Genomic DNA, 19,260 nt, shown 5'->3' with positions numbered 1-19,260 from the left:
TTAAAACTGATCATTTTGTATTTAAAACTGGAATCAAATAACTGTTTCATATTTTTAACTCCAATAACTGTGTGGCAAATCCGCCAGCAAAAGGTTTCCCCGAATTACGACTGATACGACTGTCTCGACATACGTTTATTTTGATTGGCGTGGGGCGGGGTTGGGTTTGGTAGGAGGGAGGGGTGGGTGTAGGGGAGGGGGATTCCCGCTGCGGGGCCACCAAGGTGTCAAGTCTTCACGCCTATATCCGCTCGCCTCGAAATGAGAGCCAATCAGGGACCAGCCGGACGTGACGTCACCCAGTCGGCGAAGTGGCCTTTACGAACAGAAACGGAAGACGCCCGAACATGACAAATTCCTAGAGGAGTGCGTTTCGGCTTCCATTCAAGCGTTTGGAGTTCGAAAGTTGCCTCTTGGACTCACTCACTCAATCCTTGCTGTGTTGTGTGTGAGGGGGAGGGGGGCTTCTTCCCCTCCCGCCAAAAACCTCCCTGACCCCCCCTCACCCCTTCTTAGCACCTTGCCTGACTTCCTTCGCCACCTCTCGGCTTCCGTATAGTCTCACCGGGCTGGGCTCCCCTAACTGGACTTCCCGCGTCATGCCGGCCACACACCTGAGCTCCGCTCCGTTTACTCGGCAGGTGCTTCCACTCTGAGTGATTTTTTTTTTTTTTTTGTGGGGGGGTAGAGGAGTGGAGGGCATGCCCCCCGCGCTCCTTCTAGAGGAGAAGTAGAAGAAGGAAGAAAGGACGGGAGAAAGGAAGGGGGAAGGAGCCGTATACGTGATGTTCGATCAGGCCGCAATGGGCGATGGGAGCCACCACCGCTGCGGAACCGAGCGGCTGGACGCCAAGTGCCGCTCGCCGGTTCACGGCTCGTCCGACACCCCGGGGACTTCATCGTCCACTCCGACGTCCTCCAGCGAGGACGGCCACGAGAAACTTTTGGGAGTGGACCCCGAGTATTGCCGGAGGATCCTGGTGAGGGGTGAGTACGAGATTTTCAGCTCAACTTAATAAAAAGGTTAACTCTGTCCCTTGAAATTAATTTTGTGCAAATAAATTGGATCGGTTTATTTTTACGAATGACAAAAAAAGGTACATGGCTGGAGGTCTATTTTGTGTGAAAGCTAAATGTAAACACTGGATTTTAAATCATCCATTAGCACAATTATTTCAAAATTGGGTTATTTATGACTTATATTGGGTGATTTTTCAAATCCATAATGAGTTATTTTTTTATAAGGGTACATCTTTAATTCAATACTAATTTATCCACGCCTTCCAGAGAGCAAAGTAAAAATAATTACAAAAAGGACACTCTTGAAACGCGGCTGGGTCAAAAATAAACCAATTTTGGTTCAAATTTGCGTTGGTTTGACCTAACTTTCTTGGTTGTTTTGTCAATAAATTTTTGTTCTACAAAAAAAATAATTTTGTGCTGTTTTTGATAGCAAATCAGCCAAAAATTGGTTGAAATTGACCCAAATAGCGATTCTATTCTATTTTGAAATTCATTTTCGTTTACGTTCCAGGCTTAAAACATGACATCGTTATAACCACCAGATGTAACGTATATATATATATATATATATATATGTATATATATATATATATATATATATATATATATATATATATATATATATATATAATACAATCCGCAATACGTCACACAAAATATTCCAATAGAAATGATGCAGTGCAGTGTATTTTATAGTCTGTTCTAAATAAATTAAATGATCATAAACGAGTCTTCAAGAGAATGTTATTTCTGATTGTTGAAATTAATAAACATTAATAAACTGCGAAATTATTTTTCAGAAACTGGTATTTTGTTCTTGTTTAGTTATCTTTTTTTTTCTTAAGGCAGAGGGGTCACGCAGAGTTCAGCACGTTCGCTTTCGCAGTTGTTTTTTTTTTTTTTTTTTGCTGCGGGCTACGACGTGCGCAAAAGCAGAACACTTTCTCTGCCTCACATTTTACGTTAAAAAGCAAAAAACAAAACAAGGGACTTCTTATAAGCAAGCCTGTTCGCATTTTTTTTCTTTCCATACTGCACGTGCCATTGCCTCATTTCAGCTATTTGCTTCAATCATATTTAATTCAAGGGCGTCTCTTCATTTTTTTAGTGCACGGGTTACATATTTCATGAGTTCAAACCTGTGGACAAAGAGCAGCTCTATGTCTGACCAATATCAACAAATAGCCACACAAATGTATTCCTGCTACAAAAATAAATGCATGGCAGAAAACGTTTTTGGCTGGGAAAAAAAAACTGATGATGTCTCTTTTTTTGTTTTTTTACATAATCAAACAGTCGTCTTATTGTACTGGTTTGTATGCTGCGAATGTTGAATAATGAAATCGTTAACAAAATCACCTCAGAGGTATACGTTATATTATTTCCGTGTGTTCATTAAAAGGTTATTAAGATATGTAATATTGTTATGATTGTAGTATTATGATGATGATAATGTTTATTAATGATAGTATTAGTCTTAACAATATTTTTATTTTAGCTTTCTAGTTAAATTACAAATATATTGCTTAATCATTATTTGTGATTATATATATATATATATATATATATATATATATATATATATATATATATATATATATATATATATATATATATATATATATATATATATATATATATTTATATACTGAATGAAGGACATGATTATTAACATTCAAATATTTTATGTTAACTGCTTTATGTTAACATTCAAATATTTTATGCTGCTGCTGCTGCTGCCCACAATAAACTTAGAATCAAGTAACGGTATCACAGTATTACATATTTAAATTCAATGCGGAATAGTAATAATGTAATTACATATACGATGGTATTTGATGTGTAATATGTTTTATTTTAATATTTTGTAGTAGTAATTATGTTTTAATTTTGTCATTATCAGTAAAAAGTATTATTATTAGCAATAATTGTCATTATGAAATGTAAATAAAAAGGGTTAAAAAATTGTTAGAAGCGTGCTAGTGTAAACATACTAAAACAATATCATAAAATCAAAATTATAACAGCAAGTTGTAGTAGTATATACCACTGCTAATGTTGATCATTAGATTTTGTTTGTATTGATGATAATACTACATTATAATTGTAGTTTATTCGTGTGATGACGATATTTATAAATTTATAAAGTAGTACTGGGGTGCAAACTCCGATTTTCGGGGGCCGCTATCCTGCATGTTTTAGATGTTTCCGACTTGCAACACACCTGATTCAAATAATCAGGATCGTTGTCGTGGCTGCTGAAGTGCTTGCTTATGAGTTGATGATTTGAATCAGGTGTGTTGCAGATCGGAAACATCTAAAACGTGCAGGATGGCGGCCTTCGAGGACCGGAAGTGGCCAACCTTGAGTTATAAGCCATTTCTTTGTTTCTACTGTTGCTAACAATATATGATGATGACGACGATGATGATTAAATAATGACGATGACGTGAGCACCTTCTTTTCCCTAACTGGCGCCTTAGACGCCAAAGGCACTATCCGGGAGATCGTGCTGCCTAAGGGGCTGGACCTGGACCGGCCCAAGCGCACCCGGACCTCCTTCACGGCAGAACAGCTGTACCGGCTGGAAGTGGAGTTCCAGCGGTGCCAGTACGTCGTTGGCCGGGAGCGCACCGAGCTCGCCCGCCAACTTAACCTGTCCGAGACCCAGGTGAGACGGGAACCGGGCACGCCCACTATACAGAGCCACCCCGTTCCTGATTGGCTTGTTTGAGCTCTGTACTTGCACCTATCAGAGGGCTCGACTTTCAAACAAAACAATGAGCGTGTGCAGGCTAACTTTAATTAAAATACTGGATTGTTACCATGATTTTTTTCTTGTTGGTTTGTACAAATGAGACATTATGTTTAAAAAAAGTCATAAAAATCTACTCCTAAACGCAATATAAATCCTTATTCCATAATCTAAATTTAGCAAACTGGCCGTAAAATAAATGACTGTTTCATTCGGCTTTATATTGAGGCCTAAAGCAGTCATTTACTTTAAAATAAGTACAATTGACATTTTATGGCAACAGTGTTTGCGCAAAACAATTTGATGAGTTTTTTTTTTAAATCTTTAAATTTGGATTTCGACATTAGCAAAGATTAAAATATTTGTTTGACTTTCCCAACTTCAAATCCGCAAAAGTTTTTCCAACATATTGTTTTTACAGTATAAGATTTATCATTGAATTAAAAAAAAAATCAACCATATTCATAGTCATTGTTTTTTTTTTTTTTTCCATTCCATTTATTCCATTTGTGGAATAAAACGCGTATCATTAGTACATTTTCATATTGTAACATTGCAAAATCTTCTTTTAGACGAAATAAATTACTTTTAATACATTTATAGCATTTAGGGGTACGCACAACATTTAGAACTATGAGGAGGGCTGCTGAAAAAAAATTCCCCTGCACCTAAAAGTTTGAGAACCTCTTAAATGACCGAGATTAAAAAAATAAAAAAAAACATCTACCGTGATTGTGAGCTATAACCATAAAGGTACAACTCCAATTATAGTATGTGAAACCGGTAAAATGCTTAATGGTTGAAGAACGCAAATATGTGGAAAATCTTTTAAAGGTATTTTTCTTTTTTTTCTTTTTTTAAGTTCATAGAGGTTTTTTTTTTTTTTTTTTTTATACAGTGAGACATATTAGCCCATTTTAATGGGATTGGTGCTCCATGAATTTTTATGGTTGATTGAATTAAATCAGTGGTCATCAAAGTTTTTTTCAGTAATGTACCCTCTGTGAAATTTTCTTTTATCCAAGTACCCCCGAACCAGCACAAAGCATTCTTGGGGAAAAAAAAAGACTTTTGTAGTGGTATCTTAGGGTGTATTTTTTTCAGCAACCCAAGAAGAAAGATTGAATAAAATCATCTGTTTTATTTCAGAGCCCTCTGCAGGTGAATTGTGACATTAATATCAATGCACATATGTATAAAACTTAAAATAAAGTCACAAAATGTTTCGCAAACGATAACACTATGTCAGAAAAAATGTCTTCAAATTACAATGGATTTTCTCTTATTTCAAAAGGAAAAATTTACTTTTACTTTCATGGCAAAAGAAAAGGATTACATTATATTTGCTGATACCTGCAAATACCAGTTGAAATCTCACAAACATCCTCAACAGCCTTCATATATTTTATTTTTATAGTTTTAGTCAAAACAGGTCAAAATCCATTGAGTCTTCACTAAACCGATCGTGCAAGCCACAGAACTTCTACTAGATCATTGATGTACAAACTACGGCTTGGGGACCATTTGCGGCCCGGCGTTCACATTTTTTCGGCCAGCAATATATGCTAAAAATACATTTTGACAAGGCCAGCAACGTTATTTAAAAAAGTCATAAAAAGGTTTGATTGTAGTCAGTGTTAACTTATTCAATCCCAAAGACATTATTTTACGTTTTTGTTTTTGTTTTTAAGAGTTCATGTATCCAGCTACTTTTTATACTTTTTTTGAATTTTAATTTAATTTTTTTTTAAGTATGACTAAAGGAGTGTCTAAAAATGGCTGGTCTTAATCAATCAATTAATGAATTACTTCAGTAACTGATGTGTATTTTGCCTAAAGTAATTATTACTTTTCTACTTTAGGACCTAAAGTAATTCTTATTTTAGTACTTGATTCCCTAAAACCTAAACATCGTTCGAACTGTCAATCAATCAATCAATCAATCAATCAATCAATCAATCAATCCCTAAATAGTTGATGACATAAGTATTTAAGTTTCCAAAGAAATTTATTACCTACTATCAGCTTTTTTTTTTGACCCTCCATCAGCAAAATAATCGTGAAAAACATAAGTACCTGGAATTGAATGTCTGCACGCTTAAAAACCCCCCATAAAAACACGCCTTTGAGATGAATGAGTTAGTTGTGTGGTGTAAAATCCTAATTTACCTCTTCATTTTCAACAGAAAGTTGTCATTAACTTTTTTTCAATAACTACATTGTATAGACTGTGTAATTTCTCGCTTTATTGATTTTTTTTTTTTTTACCATGTTTAATAAGATCAATTTAAAAAAAAAAAAACCTGGCCCTATTTTTTCATATGCAGCCCTCAAAAGAGAATTTTTGGACACCCCTGTACCATACCTTTCCACACATTTTAACGGGGGTGTGTAAACTTTTTATATCCAAGATAAATCCTGGCATTTCATTTGTCAGCGGCCAGTCACGAGCGTGCGTGAATGAGAGGGCTGTCAGTGACATCACATAGTATCGGAGCATCACAGTGAAACGGTGGCGTTGTGTCCCATCCTCGACGAGACATGACGAGAGTGGTGTGTCTCGACGCCGACCATGCGCGTATTGTCCTTGCCGCTGCCCAAGCAGACGGTGTCTGGCAAGGAGGGGCAGCCGCCATGACGTACAGTGGCGCGATTGTCTCAACGTCGGCCACAGGAAGTCAGATAGGCGGCCAGTGCAGAATTTCAATTCACTTTATGTTGAAAACTGCAGACAAATTCAAGTTTTAAGACGGACTGTCTTCTAAAAATGAAAAAGCGTTGATTTAGAAGAATATTATAGAATTTTAATATATTGAAATGAATATATAAAGCATTATGGATCTCAAAAAAGTGATATTGAGCATCCCTTACACTGTATATATCCATATATACTTGTGCGTGTGTGTGTGTGTGTGTGTGTGTGTGTGTGTGTGTGTGTGTGTGTGTGTGTGTGCGTGTGCGTGTGTGTCTGACTGTTCATAGTAAACCATAGCCAAAATACTTTATTAGGAATTACAATTAGAAATAATGTGTATTTTTTTTGTTCATACTCTGTAAACAGTATGCAAGTCCATACACTAAAGAAACAAGTTATTAAAAAAATAGACGTATTCCCACAACTTGTGATGGGATTGATTATTTTTAAACTCACTGATTGGCGAGTGTGTGTGTTTATGTGTGTGATGCTTTTTCACCAAATCTTGTCTCTGACAATAAATCAACATAGTGATTTATCCAAATCCCACACTTGATGTCCCTTAAAATGATATCTAATACATGAAGGTAGCTGAAGAATTGACGACGTTACAGCAATTTGAATGTTGCCAAATTTAAAACCCTCAATTTGAGGAAAATGTGGTTAAAGGTAGAGACATTTATTTTTCAACAGTGTGTGTCATCTACTATAGTGATACCAATTTTTAGTGATACCAAGGAGGTTGTTTTTATACAAATCCCAATATGGGGATTCTTCAATAACTGTGAAAAAGCATCACATATATGTAATTATATATACTATGTATAAAGTCTAATATGAACTCGTATTGAGGCTATTGAACATCCCTAATATATACTTATATTAATATATACCTGTTTGTGTGTGAGTGTGTGTGTGTGTGTGTGGTGTGTATATATAATCATATGTACATGTAGGTTGTTTTAAACCAGTTTGAACTGCACAACATTTTTGTTGATTGAAAAGATGATTGAATTGAAGCAAATTGAATCATTCCACTTGGAAATACTCTGTGCCCGGAATCGTCTTTTATTAGAGAGAGATATGTCCGTAAGATGGGGAGCTTCAATGACAAAATGATTTTGATGATTTGAGCCGTACCGCATCGAATCGAATCGGGATCCCACAGAGTCCAAGCAAATCGAAAGGCCCCACTTTTAAATCGAAACATCCGTTTGGCATCGGAAACAATATCGAATCGTTTTGTGGACGGATGTACGCTCCTAATATATGGTGTAACAAAAATGTGTTGGCTTGGGCCTTCCCTTCACCTTGGCACCAGCTCAGCGAGGTCCCACAAGTACGAGCGGTTCATAAACTGAGGGTCACCTGAGCGTCTGACATCACGTGAGCGCCCCCTATTGGCAGGCTGTCAGACTGCGAGGGGGAAGGGCGGTGGGCCTCATAACCGTCCCAAGTGCTTTTGTGCTAAGGAGGGATTAGGGCAGCCATATCTATCAGCCGTTCTATAAGACGGGGTTAACCCCCGGCTGAACCTGGCCGCTCTGATGGCGACCGGTCCCGGTGAAATCTTGAAAGGTTGCTAGTTCGCCCGCAGACGGGGACAGCGCTTCTCCTTCTAGCTCGGGAGCGTCAGACTCGCCGAATTTTGCTCAAAGAGCCAATACCACTGCTGAACAATCAAAATATATTCAATGTCATCAAACTAGTATTCAAACCTCTTTTTTTTCTCAATTTCCAGGCCTTCAGTTTATCACCCGGTTATTTCAGTGAGACATTTAGGAATATGTGTAAGGTAATTAACACGTGTTGGCATATTATTATGGCTGTGTGTGAAAATCTCAAGAGCGAATGAAAGCTTCTGCACAAAAACAGGCCCAAGTTGATCAGGTGTTCTCAAGCCTTTTGGCTCCAGCGGAGAATTTGATAGAATTATAATCCTAGCACCCATTTAAATATTACAAGCACGAGTGCCACTAAATGCCACAGAAATTAATAAATGACCCAATTTTTGAAAAACTTCAAAACTGGCATAATACTAAATTCATTTGAAATTGTTACAATTACAAAGACCTATTTTGTCATCATCTAACAAAAATAAATACTGTGATTTGTGATATTTTTGGAAAATACGATTTCAAACAGTGAATTTCAAAAACACTACTTTCTAGCATTTCTTTGATTGTTGAAAGATGCCAGACCATACCAACTAAAAACATGCCTATGTTTTTATTGTTATTCTAACATTGTAACAAAAATGTCACCAGATGGAATATATATATATATATATATATATATATATATATATATATATATATATATATATATATGTGTGTGTGTGTGTTTGTGTGTATGTAAGAGCTGCAATTAATGATTATTTAATCATCAATTAATCTTTTGATTATTTTGATGAATTATCAATCAATTACATTTTTTGACTAAAAAAATGATAAAAAATCCAATGCCTGAATAAGTAAGCAAAGGGGAAAGAACCCAATGTAAAAATACCGGCGTGGTCGTAAAATTGTGCATCTTTTTTCTTGTTTTCTGAAAACATATTTATATGAAATATAAAAAGCTTTGTTGAAGTAAAAACTGGACCGTGTAAGAAATGAAGCACCTAAAGTGCGTGGGAAAATTCCATTTTCTGTCCGCTACTGTTCCTTCATAACTATTTTTTTGTCAACAACTTATCCACAAATCCATCTTTTGTCTAAAAGGTGCTAAAGAGATGGTTCACAGTCGAGCGGGCTCAACGTTTCTGGGCGGGAAAGTTGCAAAGAGAGTCTTCATCTCACATTAGGCTTTCTAAATGTCGACATCATTCAACCGTGTCATGGATTCCGCTTATCTGAGCTTCGCTGTCTTGATCTGGCTTACACTTTTTTTTTTTTTTTTTTTTTGAGGCTGTGTGTACCCGCGGCACCTGATTGGCTGACCTCTGCCCCACTGACCTGCTCATGCACCCTTGCCCTTGAATTCTTTTTTCATTTAGTCCCACTTGCCTGAAGTGTCAAATTCAGGATTAGTGGTAGTGTAACGCAAACCTTAAAGGGGATGTGAATTTTTTTTTTTTTTTTGCTATAATATTTACGATGTGGCCCACTGGTCTAAACACGGCATTCTAATTAATGTTGTGCTTTTCAAATATGAATTCAGCAGCAAAATCCATCCATCCATCACAGCTCAACTTGGAGACATCACATGACCTAACTCAGAAGACAGCAGAGCTGTGATTGGTTGCTACTATGATGTCATTTTCAGTTGACAACAAGTGGCAAAATGGCCACCTCTGATTTTGCTGCTTAATTCATATAACATAAAACAATATTAATCACAATGCCTTGTTTATTGTAAATTATTTTATGACTAGACTTCCCCTTTGAGGTTTACACACACGCATATAAATATATAAAAAGAAAAAACGAATTCAAAATATGCAATAACATGGATCATATATATATATATATATATATATATATATATATATATATATATATATATATATATAAAACAGAAAAATGTGATCCATTTACATTACACATTTACACATTAGTGTTTTAGTTGTTTTTCTTTATTACATATGTATATATTAAACATATTTTATTTAATGCTGTTCTCGAATAAAAGTGACCTAAAAAAATCTACTCAAATAGAGTAAGAAAGTAGTACTCGATTACTTCCCACCACCGGTTTCTACGCAGATTACGCGCAGCTGTAGAATCACACTTGGCGTTGCGTCGGGCGGAGTGTAACGGGCAAAATACAGGTCACGCCAGATCCAGATCCCCCTCGGTAATCTGTGCCCCAGCGTTGAACCCCGGATCCCATTAAAAAGGATTTACGTGCAATAGTGTAGATGTACCAAAGGCAGCTTTGCTTTCTTCTTCTCTCATCAATTTCCCTCCAATCAAATCCCTCGCCATGGATAGTAGCGTAGGCCCCGCCCCTTCTGGACGCGTAGTAAGAGCTTTTCATGGAAGGTCGGGCGTTAGCGACTTTTCCCTGGCTTTGCTTCGGCTCTCCGACCCACCCGGCGATCTCATTATACGTGTCGTGGCCGCCAGCTGATTCATGAGCTCGCTCGGCCGAGCCTCCCGACGGCTCCGCCCTCTCCGCGCACTGATACCGTCTCACGTAAACGTTTCATCTGCTCGGGGGCAGGGATCGGCGTGCCAGTCGCTCGGGATATGCTTTTCGCATGGGCCCTCCGCCCCACGCACAACACGCTGCACAATAAATTAAACATGGCCGACAAGGGCGCAAAGAGTTTGCAGGGCTTTCCTCCTTCCTCCTGCCGTCCATCTGTCCCAGCGAGCTTCAAAGTGTGCTCCCCCTTGTGGTACGCAGAAGAATCACCGCTTGAGTTTGATTCCGTTGTATTTAGGTTTTAAATTCAACACTTTTTATGTTTAAGAAGACCGTGCTTTTAAACATGCCAAAATGCGGAGCTGCCAACATTTTGGACCGGCAAACCGGCTCGAATTTATTTACAAATACGTTCAAATATACTCGCAGGCTCAATGCTAAAAACGTAGAATTGTTTCCCGTAATGCCGCATAGTATAGACATGTGCATTCACAATTTTAAAAAGTGCTAATGTTTTAGCATCGGGCCTCCGTTATATTAATACATTCTAAAAATAAAATTAAGTGAAGAATTTTACGGAATTTTGTACCATCTGTTATGTCGTGGACGAGCTTTTAACTCTTTCAGTGCTAAGTGTTATCGGAAAAGGAACCTTCGGGAGGGCCAATATATTTTGCATTTTCTCTATCTTTCAAGGTCGAAAGAATATTGTGTGCTATGTCTATGTAAATATGGGCTTCATCTGAAAGATTGATTTCCATTCCTTACTTAGAATTGCATGTAGGTAATAGTTATGTTGTAAGTGTGGAAACACTGCCATCCAATGGTCATAGTTGTCACTACAGTGCTCAATTGGCTTATATTAGGTAAGCATTAGTCAAGGGCGATGACTACCTTCCATAAAAAAAAATCGTATTTAGCAAACATTTTAATATTATTTTAAAAGATGAGTCTGTGTCACTGAAAATTTATTATTCGGCCAGATACAGTATGCTGATGTCAAAGCTATACAGTATTCACGTTGTTCTCAAACTAAATACTTTTTCCTGCAATAATCGACATCGGATAATTGCCCGCAGAACACCTGAGAATCTCCTAAAGCACATCAATTTCTCATTTTATTTTAATGTATGTATCATAAAATGACTCACCCACACGTACATAACGGTACCAAAAAAAATAATGGAAGAGGAAAAAAAATTCAGTAAAAGAGAAAACGCCACACTTTATTATCATCCCTTCTTTCTTTTCAAAGTCCAACTTTTAGTTGTTTCAGTACTTTTGCTCTTCTTTAACGAGGAGCAGCGGGGCGAAATTAACAGCAAGTGTTAATGTATTAAAAATGTCCAAGGACATCTTGTATTCAGTTTGCATGCGTAGTACATGCGTGCATGCGTGTTTACTGCCAAGGTGTTGCGTGCGCCAAGTACGGTTCATCAAGAGGTTGTACAGGAGCTCGCGTTCGATGTGAGGGTCACAAGCACCGACATTGTGTTCCAAATCATTTGCCATATGCTTTTGTTTTCAGCCATTTTTCCAAAGAGTTACATTCATATAGAGTGAATTCAAATTTGTCTCAGCTTCTATAGTAGTCATTATTAATCTCTGTTCAATTAAATCCCCCCTGTGAAATGTTTTTTTCAGCCGAACACTCCTTAACCAGCGTAGTATTTAGTGTTTTAATATTTGCAGTATTTGAGTGATTAAAAAAATACGTGAAACGTTGCACTTTCTTTGTCTGATTTACTAAACATTGGTTTTATTTCATTGGTTTTATTCCTGCGCATCAGTGTGCTTATGCATTACATCTAAAACAAATAAAGGCAGACAACCTTTTGTAAAGAAGTCCCCTATAACACAGTTTAACAATGGTTGCTTCATGTTCCAATTAATTTGTTCTTAATTGGAAAAAATAAACTGTTTTGTTTCCAATAAGACATTAAACAGAAATAATGCTGATAGCTGTAGAAGCAGACCCCTGATACAATCTCATGTACCCTGTGAAGTGGCTTCACGTATCCCTATTTGAGAACCATTGTTCTATAATACACAGGTATTTTTTTAAGCAGAGTAATAATATTTACCCCATGTGCACACACTTTGCAAACAATACACATTTCATTTTTTTCCTAATTTTGTAAATGCTTTTAAAGGTGAAATAATTAAGTTTTTATGATTTATTTATTTATATTTATTTAACACCCACAAAAAAGAAGAAGAATGGTATGGTCTGTCTTTGTAGCCTGTGAAGTGATGATGACACTTTAAGACATAGCCATTACCTAGTCTCTACCGCCACCTACTGTCTCGGGGTGAAACACAAGTCAATAACAAATTTTCTCTATGCAGACATAGTTTGACCTTTGCTCAACGGAATGTTGCAAAAGTTGCAGGAAAATCAATGTCATCAAACCTATTAAATATAATGGTTTTATATGGTCCAAAATTTGGACAATGATTATGTTTGTACACAAAATCTCACAAGTCCAGCTGCTATCACGGAGAAATGTCAGGATCCATCTTGAAGTTTTACATGTTTTAATTATTTGCTGGAAATTTCAGCTCCCGAGTGTTTTTTCCCCATTAATTCTTTTATGATATTGTAAAAAAAATCAAAGGAATTTCCATAATTGGTAACATAATGCCACAAGGGTTAATATTCATATGTAATATGAATAATAATATTTTTCTCTGCTCCAGCTGTGATACAGACTAAATTTTTCAAGAAAACAGGACCTGGAAAACACATTTTCTTCATTTTTATTATATTAATTGATACATCATAATCGTTGTTGTCTGTTTGCAGGTGAAGGTGTGGTTCCAAAACCGTCGGACCAAACAGAAGAAGGACACCAGCAAGGATTCGGACAAGCGCACATCTTCTTCTTCCGAGTCTTTGGCCACCTGCAACATCCTGCGCCTGTTGGAGCAGGGGCGTCTCTTGTCAGGCCCGGCGCCGCCCACCCCGACCCCCCTCCTGGCTCCTCCGCCGCACCAAAGCGCCCTAACCGCTAACGGTTCTCTGCTGAGCAGCCCCGGGGGCGGCTCCTCCAACTCGCCCGGGATCAGCAGCAGCAGCAGCCCCCCCAGCTCCCTTCCCGGGGCCACGTTCGGGTTGCCCCTGCACACGTTGGCCGGCACCCCGGCGTCCCCTCGGCTGGCCGTCCCGCCTCCGCCGCACTCCCTCTGCTTCTCCGTGCCTCTGCTGGGCGGCGTGCATCACGAGCTGACCTCGGCTTACGGTTGCGGCTCCTCGGCCTTCGAGCCGTATATGAGGATGGACCGGAAAGAGGCGGATCTCGGCGGGAAGAAGACAGTTTCCTAGAACCGCTTGCCCAACGCGAGGGGTAGCGAGTGACTAATGTGATAGACTCTTCCAGGTGTTTTTATATGCTTTCGTCCCGTGCGCTTATGCGCGTGTGTGTGCGTGTATGTGTCCGAGGCGAGTGTCCGAATGAGAATCGGAACAGCATCAAGTGGTTTTTGTGCTTTGAAAATCTGGAAGAAACGCTATGGCTGTGTTCGAAATCACCCCCCTTAGTCACTATGGTTAGTTCGCCGTTTTGGAGTGTTTAAATGTGTAGTGAGCGCAGTGGTGTGCAAAGGGGTGGGGGCCAACGGGGCAGCGGCCCCCTAGATCCACCTGAAGGTGGCCATCCCCAGCCTTGCATCAAACGTTTCCCAGCTGACATCTGAAAAATGTTTCGCAAGTCCAGTGGAGAAAAAAAAAAAAACATCAGTGGTAGGTTTCAGCCCGGAAAAACAAAATGACGTTCATCGAATTTTGCCAACTGAAACAAACGTTTTAAATCCTTAAAAGCTTACTTGGTACTGTTATAAAACGTTGATGTTACGCCAAATTTAAAAAATATGGAGAGAAAAACGTCCTTAAAGATGGAATTAAATGTATAGCACATAAAGTTGTACTTGAAAAAGTATTTGAAATTTTAATTCTTAATGTGAGTTATTTTAAAATTAAATACAACTGAACTGTATTTAATAAATGGAGTGATGCTTTCACATACCAATAGAGGGAGCCGAATCACGACAAAGACGTGTTTCTTTGAGTTATTATATTGGATTTGTTCGTTCAATATTTATTAAAGTGCTTCCTCCAGCAGAAATTTTTACAACAGCGATGACGCAGTTAACGACACCCAAACAGTGTTCAAAACAATTTTTCATTTCACGGACGATTGAAATGTGTAATCATGTTCAGAAAAATTCCTAAATAGTGATTAGGGAATGCGTTCATGGTTCCGAACACAGCCTATGTTAGTTAAAAAAAAAAATGAAGTGTAGCATTTAAATATGTTATTTAAATATGTTTGTGGTTATTGATTTGCTTGTGTTTGTGCGTGAAATATACTGTGGTAGCTTTAGTTCTGGTAGTTTCGTTAACAAGACACAAGAAGCTTAACGGCGTGAGCTAAATTAAGCTCCTTCTCGATTTGCAAAGAACCTTAGAACGGTCAAGATACATCATTTCGACTTAATTCCTAAATACCCATTACAGTGGACCCCTGTGAGATCCACAGATTTTTGTGGAGAAAAAAATCTGGCTAGCTATCATAGCTAGCTAGCTAGCTAGCTAGCTAGCTAGCTAGATAGATAGATAGATAGATAGATAGATAGATAGATAGATAGATAGATAGATAGATAGATAGATAGATGTTATTTTTGGACGCAGCAGGCACCGGTAACTACTTCCTGCTCCCATGTTAAAGAATCATGGGAAATGTAATCCTACAGACTTAATGCAAGCTAAATTTTCATATATGTAATATTTACAAAACGGGGACCAGCACGAGGTAAATGGCAGCCCGTGTCCGAGCAGAACAATTTGAGAGTTGTGAATGCTTTGGCATTTTTTTTCGTCTCCGGTCCGACCCTAGCAAACAGTACAATTCAAATAAATGATTTTCCATCTAATGCTTCACATAGAGAAAGTGTCTAATAATCCAGTGCCCGAAATTCAATGAGCACGTTTTTGTATTGACCATCTCCATATAAGCAGGGGTCCACTGTATTATTCTCCTCCTTACCTGGTGCGGGGCTTTGGTACCAGCTACATCTCAGGGCGTTACAATTTTCAAACAAATCCAAAAATAGAAAACGATTTTGTAACTAGATACGCTTTCCAGAGACTAACTAGGCTCACTGAATATTGAATTTGAGATATCTTGTTTTTTAAGCAATATTGAATCCTATTAGTGTCATTCACAAAAAGTGCAAATTTCGCTCTGCTCAAAATTGAACGAACAGATTTGCAGATGCCCCACTAACATTTAAAGCTAACAAGGAACACGAGTGAAAAAGGAAAAAGAAAAAAATGCAAAAAAACGGTGGTTGTTTTTGTTCTTGTGATTTCCTGTTGAAACGACCCTCAGACCATCTCGAACTTCATCCCCATGTTCAAAAGCACTTTATGTTTGTCTGTCCTTTTAAGCCGCCTCTCCGCTTTGGGAAGCAACTTGATTAACCTCCGTCGGAGTGACAGGCTTGTGTACAACAGCCTTGTTGTCTCCAATCAAATGCAGTTTCTTTTCACGTCGACTCGCTCGACTGACTTCAGCGGGAAAGCCTTCAGTCACCGCCTCACATTCAAAAAAATATCCGTTTGGCCTCCATTCAGTTCTTTATTTTTTTAAAAATCCACCCAACATCCACTATTCCGTAGATTTTCTCTGAGATTTTTGACCCCCGTACATTTCTTCCCTAACATGCACTTTTTCAAAGCGGCATCTGCAAGGCTGCAAGAAAATGGCCAGTACCAGTCATAAGTTTGGAAACACCTTCCAATTCCAAATACTTCCATCAGTATTTCTTCATTGACGTCAGTAAGGTGTTTCCAAACTTTTGGCTGGTACTAGAAGTGAAAATCTGTCTTTTTTTTTTTTTTTTTAATCAATTCATCGGGCCGCTGCGATGACGCAGCCTGCTGCTGTTGTTCAACACGGTATTATTGTCCGTAAGCACCATCCATTATTCACATGTGGAGCCATCAAATATTGAGCGTGGTGATGGAGCTCGGAGGCTCGCCGCGAAGCCACACAAAGCTCACGTATGGGCGTCTGCGCCGACATTACTTTTGGATGTTCACGCGCACTTTCCACTTGGGAGGAAAATGGCATGTGAGGGGGCGTCAGGGACATTATTCAGGTTTATTTCTCGCTCACAAACACATAAAACACTCAGATTACTCTGAAATGCTCTCACACAACTGAAATTCTCTCACACACTAATGATTATTTTGCTCACATACTCACACACAACTGAAATTCTCTCACACACTAATGATTATTTTGCTCACATACTCACACACTACTGAAAAACTCACACACGACTGCTAAAAGTAGGTGTTGCATGTAAGGGGCTTCAGGGACATCATTCAGGATTATTTCTCACACACAAACACATAAAACACCCAGATTACTCTGAAATGCTCTCACACAACAGAAACTCCCTCACACACTAATGATTATTTTGCTCACATACTCATACACTACTGAAAAACTCACAACTACTTCAAAACACGACTGGATTGCTCTCGATTATTTTACTCTTCTGTTCATAAACACAACAGAAAGCTAAAAAGCTCAAACACAAGTACTGCAACACATTACTGCATGGTCTCACACACTTAGGACTATTTTGCTCTTCTGATCATATACACAACAGAAATTCTCACACACTACTGAAACTTTCACACGCAATTACTGAAACTGGCTACTGAAATATTTTGCATGCATACACAACTGAACAAACCAATATACTCACTCTAAAATTCACTTTCTTGCTCTCTTTCTCTCTCTCTCTCTCTCTCTCTCTCTCACACACACACATCCACACAGACTTTTATTCTGCAATCTCATGCACACTACTGACACTCAATTGCTCTCACACCCACCACTGAAACACTCACATTCTGCTATTTTGCTCTTGCTCATTTATACACCTGATGCTCTTTAAAAAAAACTAAAAAAAAAAATGCTCACACACAACTTTTGAAAAGTTCTCTTGCTACTGAAATAATTTACACCCATAGACACATTTGAAAGACTACTGATTAAAGTGACGACATCTTACCCCCAAATTCTCTCAAACACTATTTATTTGATCTCACACACTAATCATTATTTTGCTCTTTTGCTCATATACACAACTGCAACTCTCACATGCTGTTAAAAGACCCATGCATAACTTCTGAAATGATCTCACTACCGAAATATGTTGCTCATGCACACAATTGAAATTTCACGATTATTAACAAAATTATCACATACCGACTGACTTAATTTCACTCAGACACTACAGAAATGTTCACATACCCTTGATTGCACACATTATTTTAATGTTCTACTGAAACACTCTCACATACGCATCTCAACTACATATTTCCATCATTATTTTTCACAGTGCCCATTCCCTCTCATACAAACAACTCTCACACACTAATGAACCACTCATACACTACTAAAACATTTTTCTGACATATAAGACTCTAAATGATCTCAAAACATTAAATGCTCACACACTGTGTATTTTTATTCACAGGCATGTCTAAAACACACTGCATGATACTAAAATGCGCACACAATCACATTTACATTTATTTCGCTTATGTGCACCACAGAAAAACTTTTTTTTTTTTTTTGCTTTCATCTGCTATTGATTTTTTTGTTGTTGTTGCTGATGATACTCCCGCTATCAAAACATTATTTTTTTTTTCACAGAAATTTTTCCCCATATTTTTCTCTCATATGCAAAACTGGAATTTTCACACACTACAACACACGTGCGCTCCTGAAAAATTCCCACACACTCCTCAAATGCTGTCACACACACACTACAGATTTGTATTTATTTTGCTTGGAAACACTAGTAAAATGCTCACTGCTGAAACGTAAATGTCAATATATTGTATGGCCTTATTCTGGTAAAACGTGTGAATGGATTTCAGGGTTGTGAATGACAGCATTTCAGTAGTGTGCGTCTGCGGTAATCTTGAAAGACGTCCACTCACGGTTGCAGTCGGACACTTGTTGAAGTGGTCGCATTTGTGCTTTGGATTCATTCTGCTTGGTTGACTTCCCCTCTGGGCTGCACGGTCATCACATCTTTTGTTTGAGCAGTACTTGTCACTAACACGTTTTTTTTTGTGTGTACATAGCTCTAAATGTATATATCGTTATATATATAAGTGAATCTTTCTGTGTGGTTGGAAGAGGATTATAAAAATCCTTTATAAATATGCTTTACAGTTCTTTGTCTCTAACATTTTGCACTTATTTAAAGAGGATTTCTTCTGTTTTCTGGGCTGACCTTTCTATTCACAATCAGCCATGATGTTGTACAATAATGTACAGTGTATGTACTTTTATTCATATAAATATATGTTTATGTCATTTGACTCCTGTCTTCGGTGGTTTCTGTCCCTTTCATCCGACTTACAACGTGAATATCTTTTACAATTCAACAGTGACACATTCCATATTTGTTCTGGTGTGGTGTGTGTGTGTGTGTGCATATATAACTGGCAAGTGGCATGTGACATTAGTTTAATCAAAATACGTATGTATTGATATGTTGTTTCATCAAAATACATATGGAAAAAAAACACATTCACTTATATATATATATATATATATATAATATATATATATATATATATATAATATATATATATATATATATA

The 19,260-nt window shown here is 37.9% G+C and overlaps 1 protein-coding gene across 1 annotated transcript; it reads left to right on the top strand.

The window, feature by feature from the left end:
• The first annotated feature begins 374 nt into the window (after positions 1 to 374).
• vax2 (ventral anterior homeobox 2) lies at positions 375 to 18,975 on the top strand. Its single transcript, XM_088433565.1, has 3 exons — positions 375 to 987; positions 3,507 to 3,694; positions 13,369 to 18,975. The coding sequence occupies exons 1-3, from the start codon at positions 786 to 788 to the stop codon at positions 13,885 to 13,887; spliced, it is 909 nt and encodes a 302-aa protein (XP_088289691.1). The 5' UTR covers positions 375 to 785; the 3' UTR covers positions 13,888 to 18,975.
• Positions 18,976 to 19,260: the final 285 nt, after the last annotated feature.

The sequence above is a fragment of the Hippichthys cyanospilos genome, chromosome 1, assembly GCF_059441005.1.
Source record: "Hippichthys cyanospilos isolate Australia breed blue-spotted pipefish chromosome 1, RoL_Hcya_1.0, whole genome shotgun sequence".
Taxonomy (NCBI): domain Eukaryota; kingdom Metazoa; phylum Chordata; class Actinopteri; order Syngnathiformes; family Syngnathidae; genus Hippichthys; species Hippichthys cyanospilos.
The sequence above is the reverse complement of the archived record's forward strand: the minus strand, read 5'-3'. Positions and strand labels throughout refer to the sequence as shown.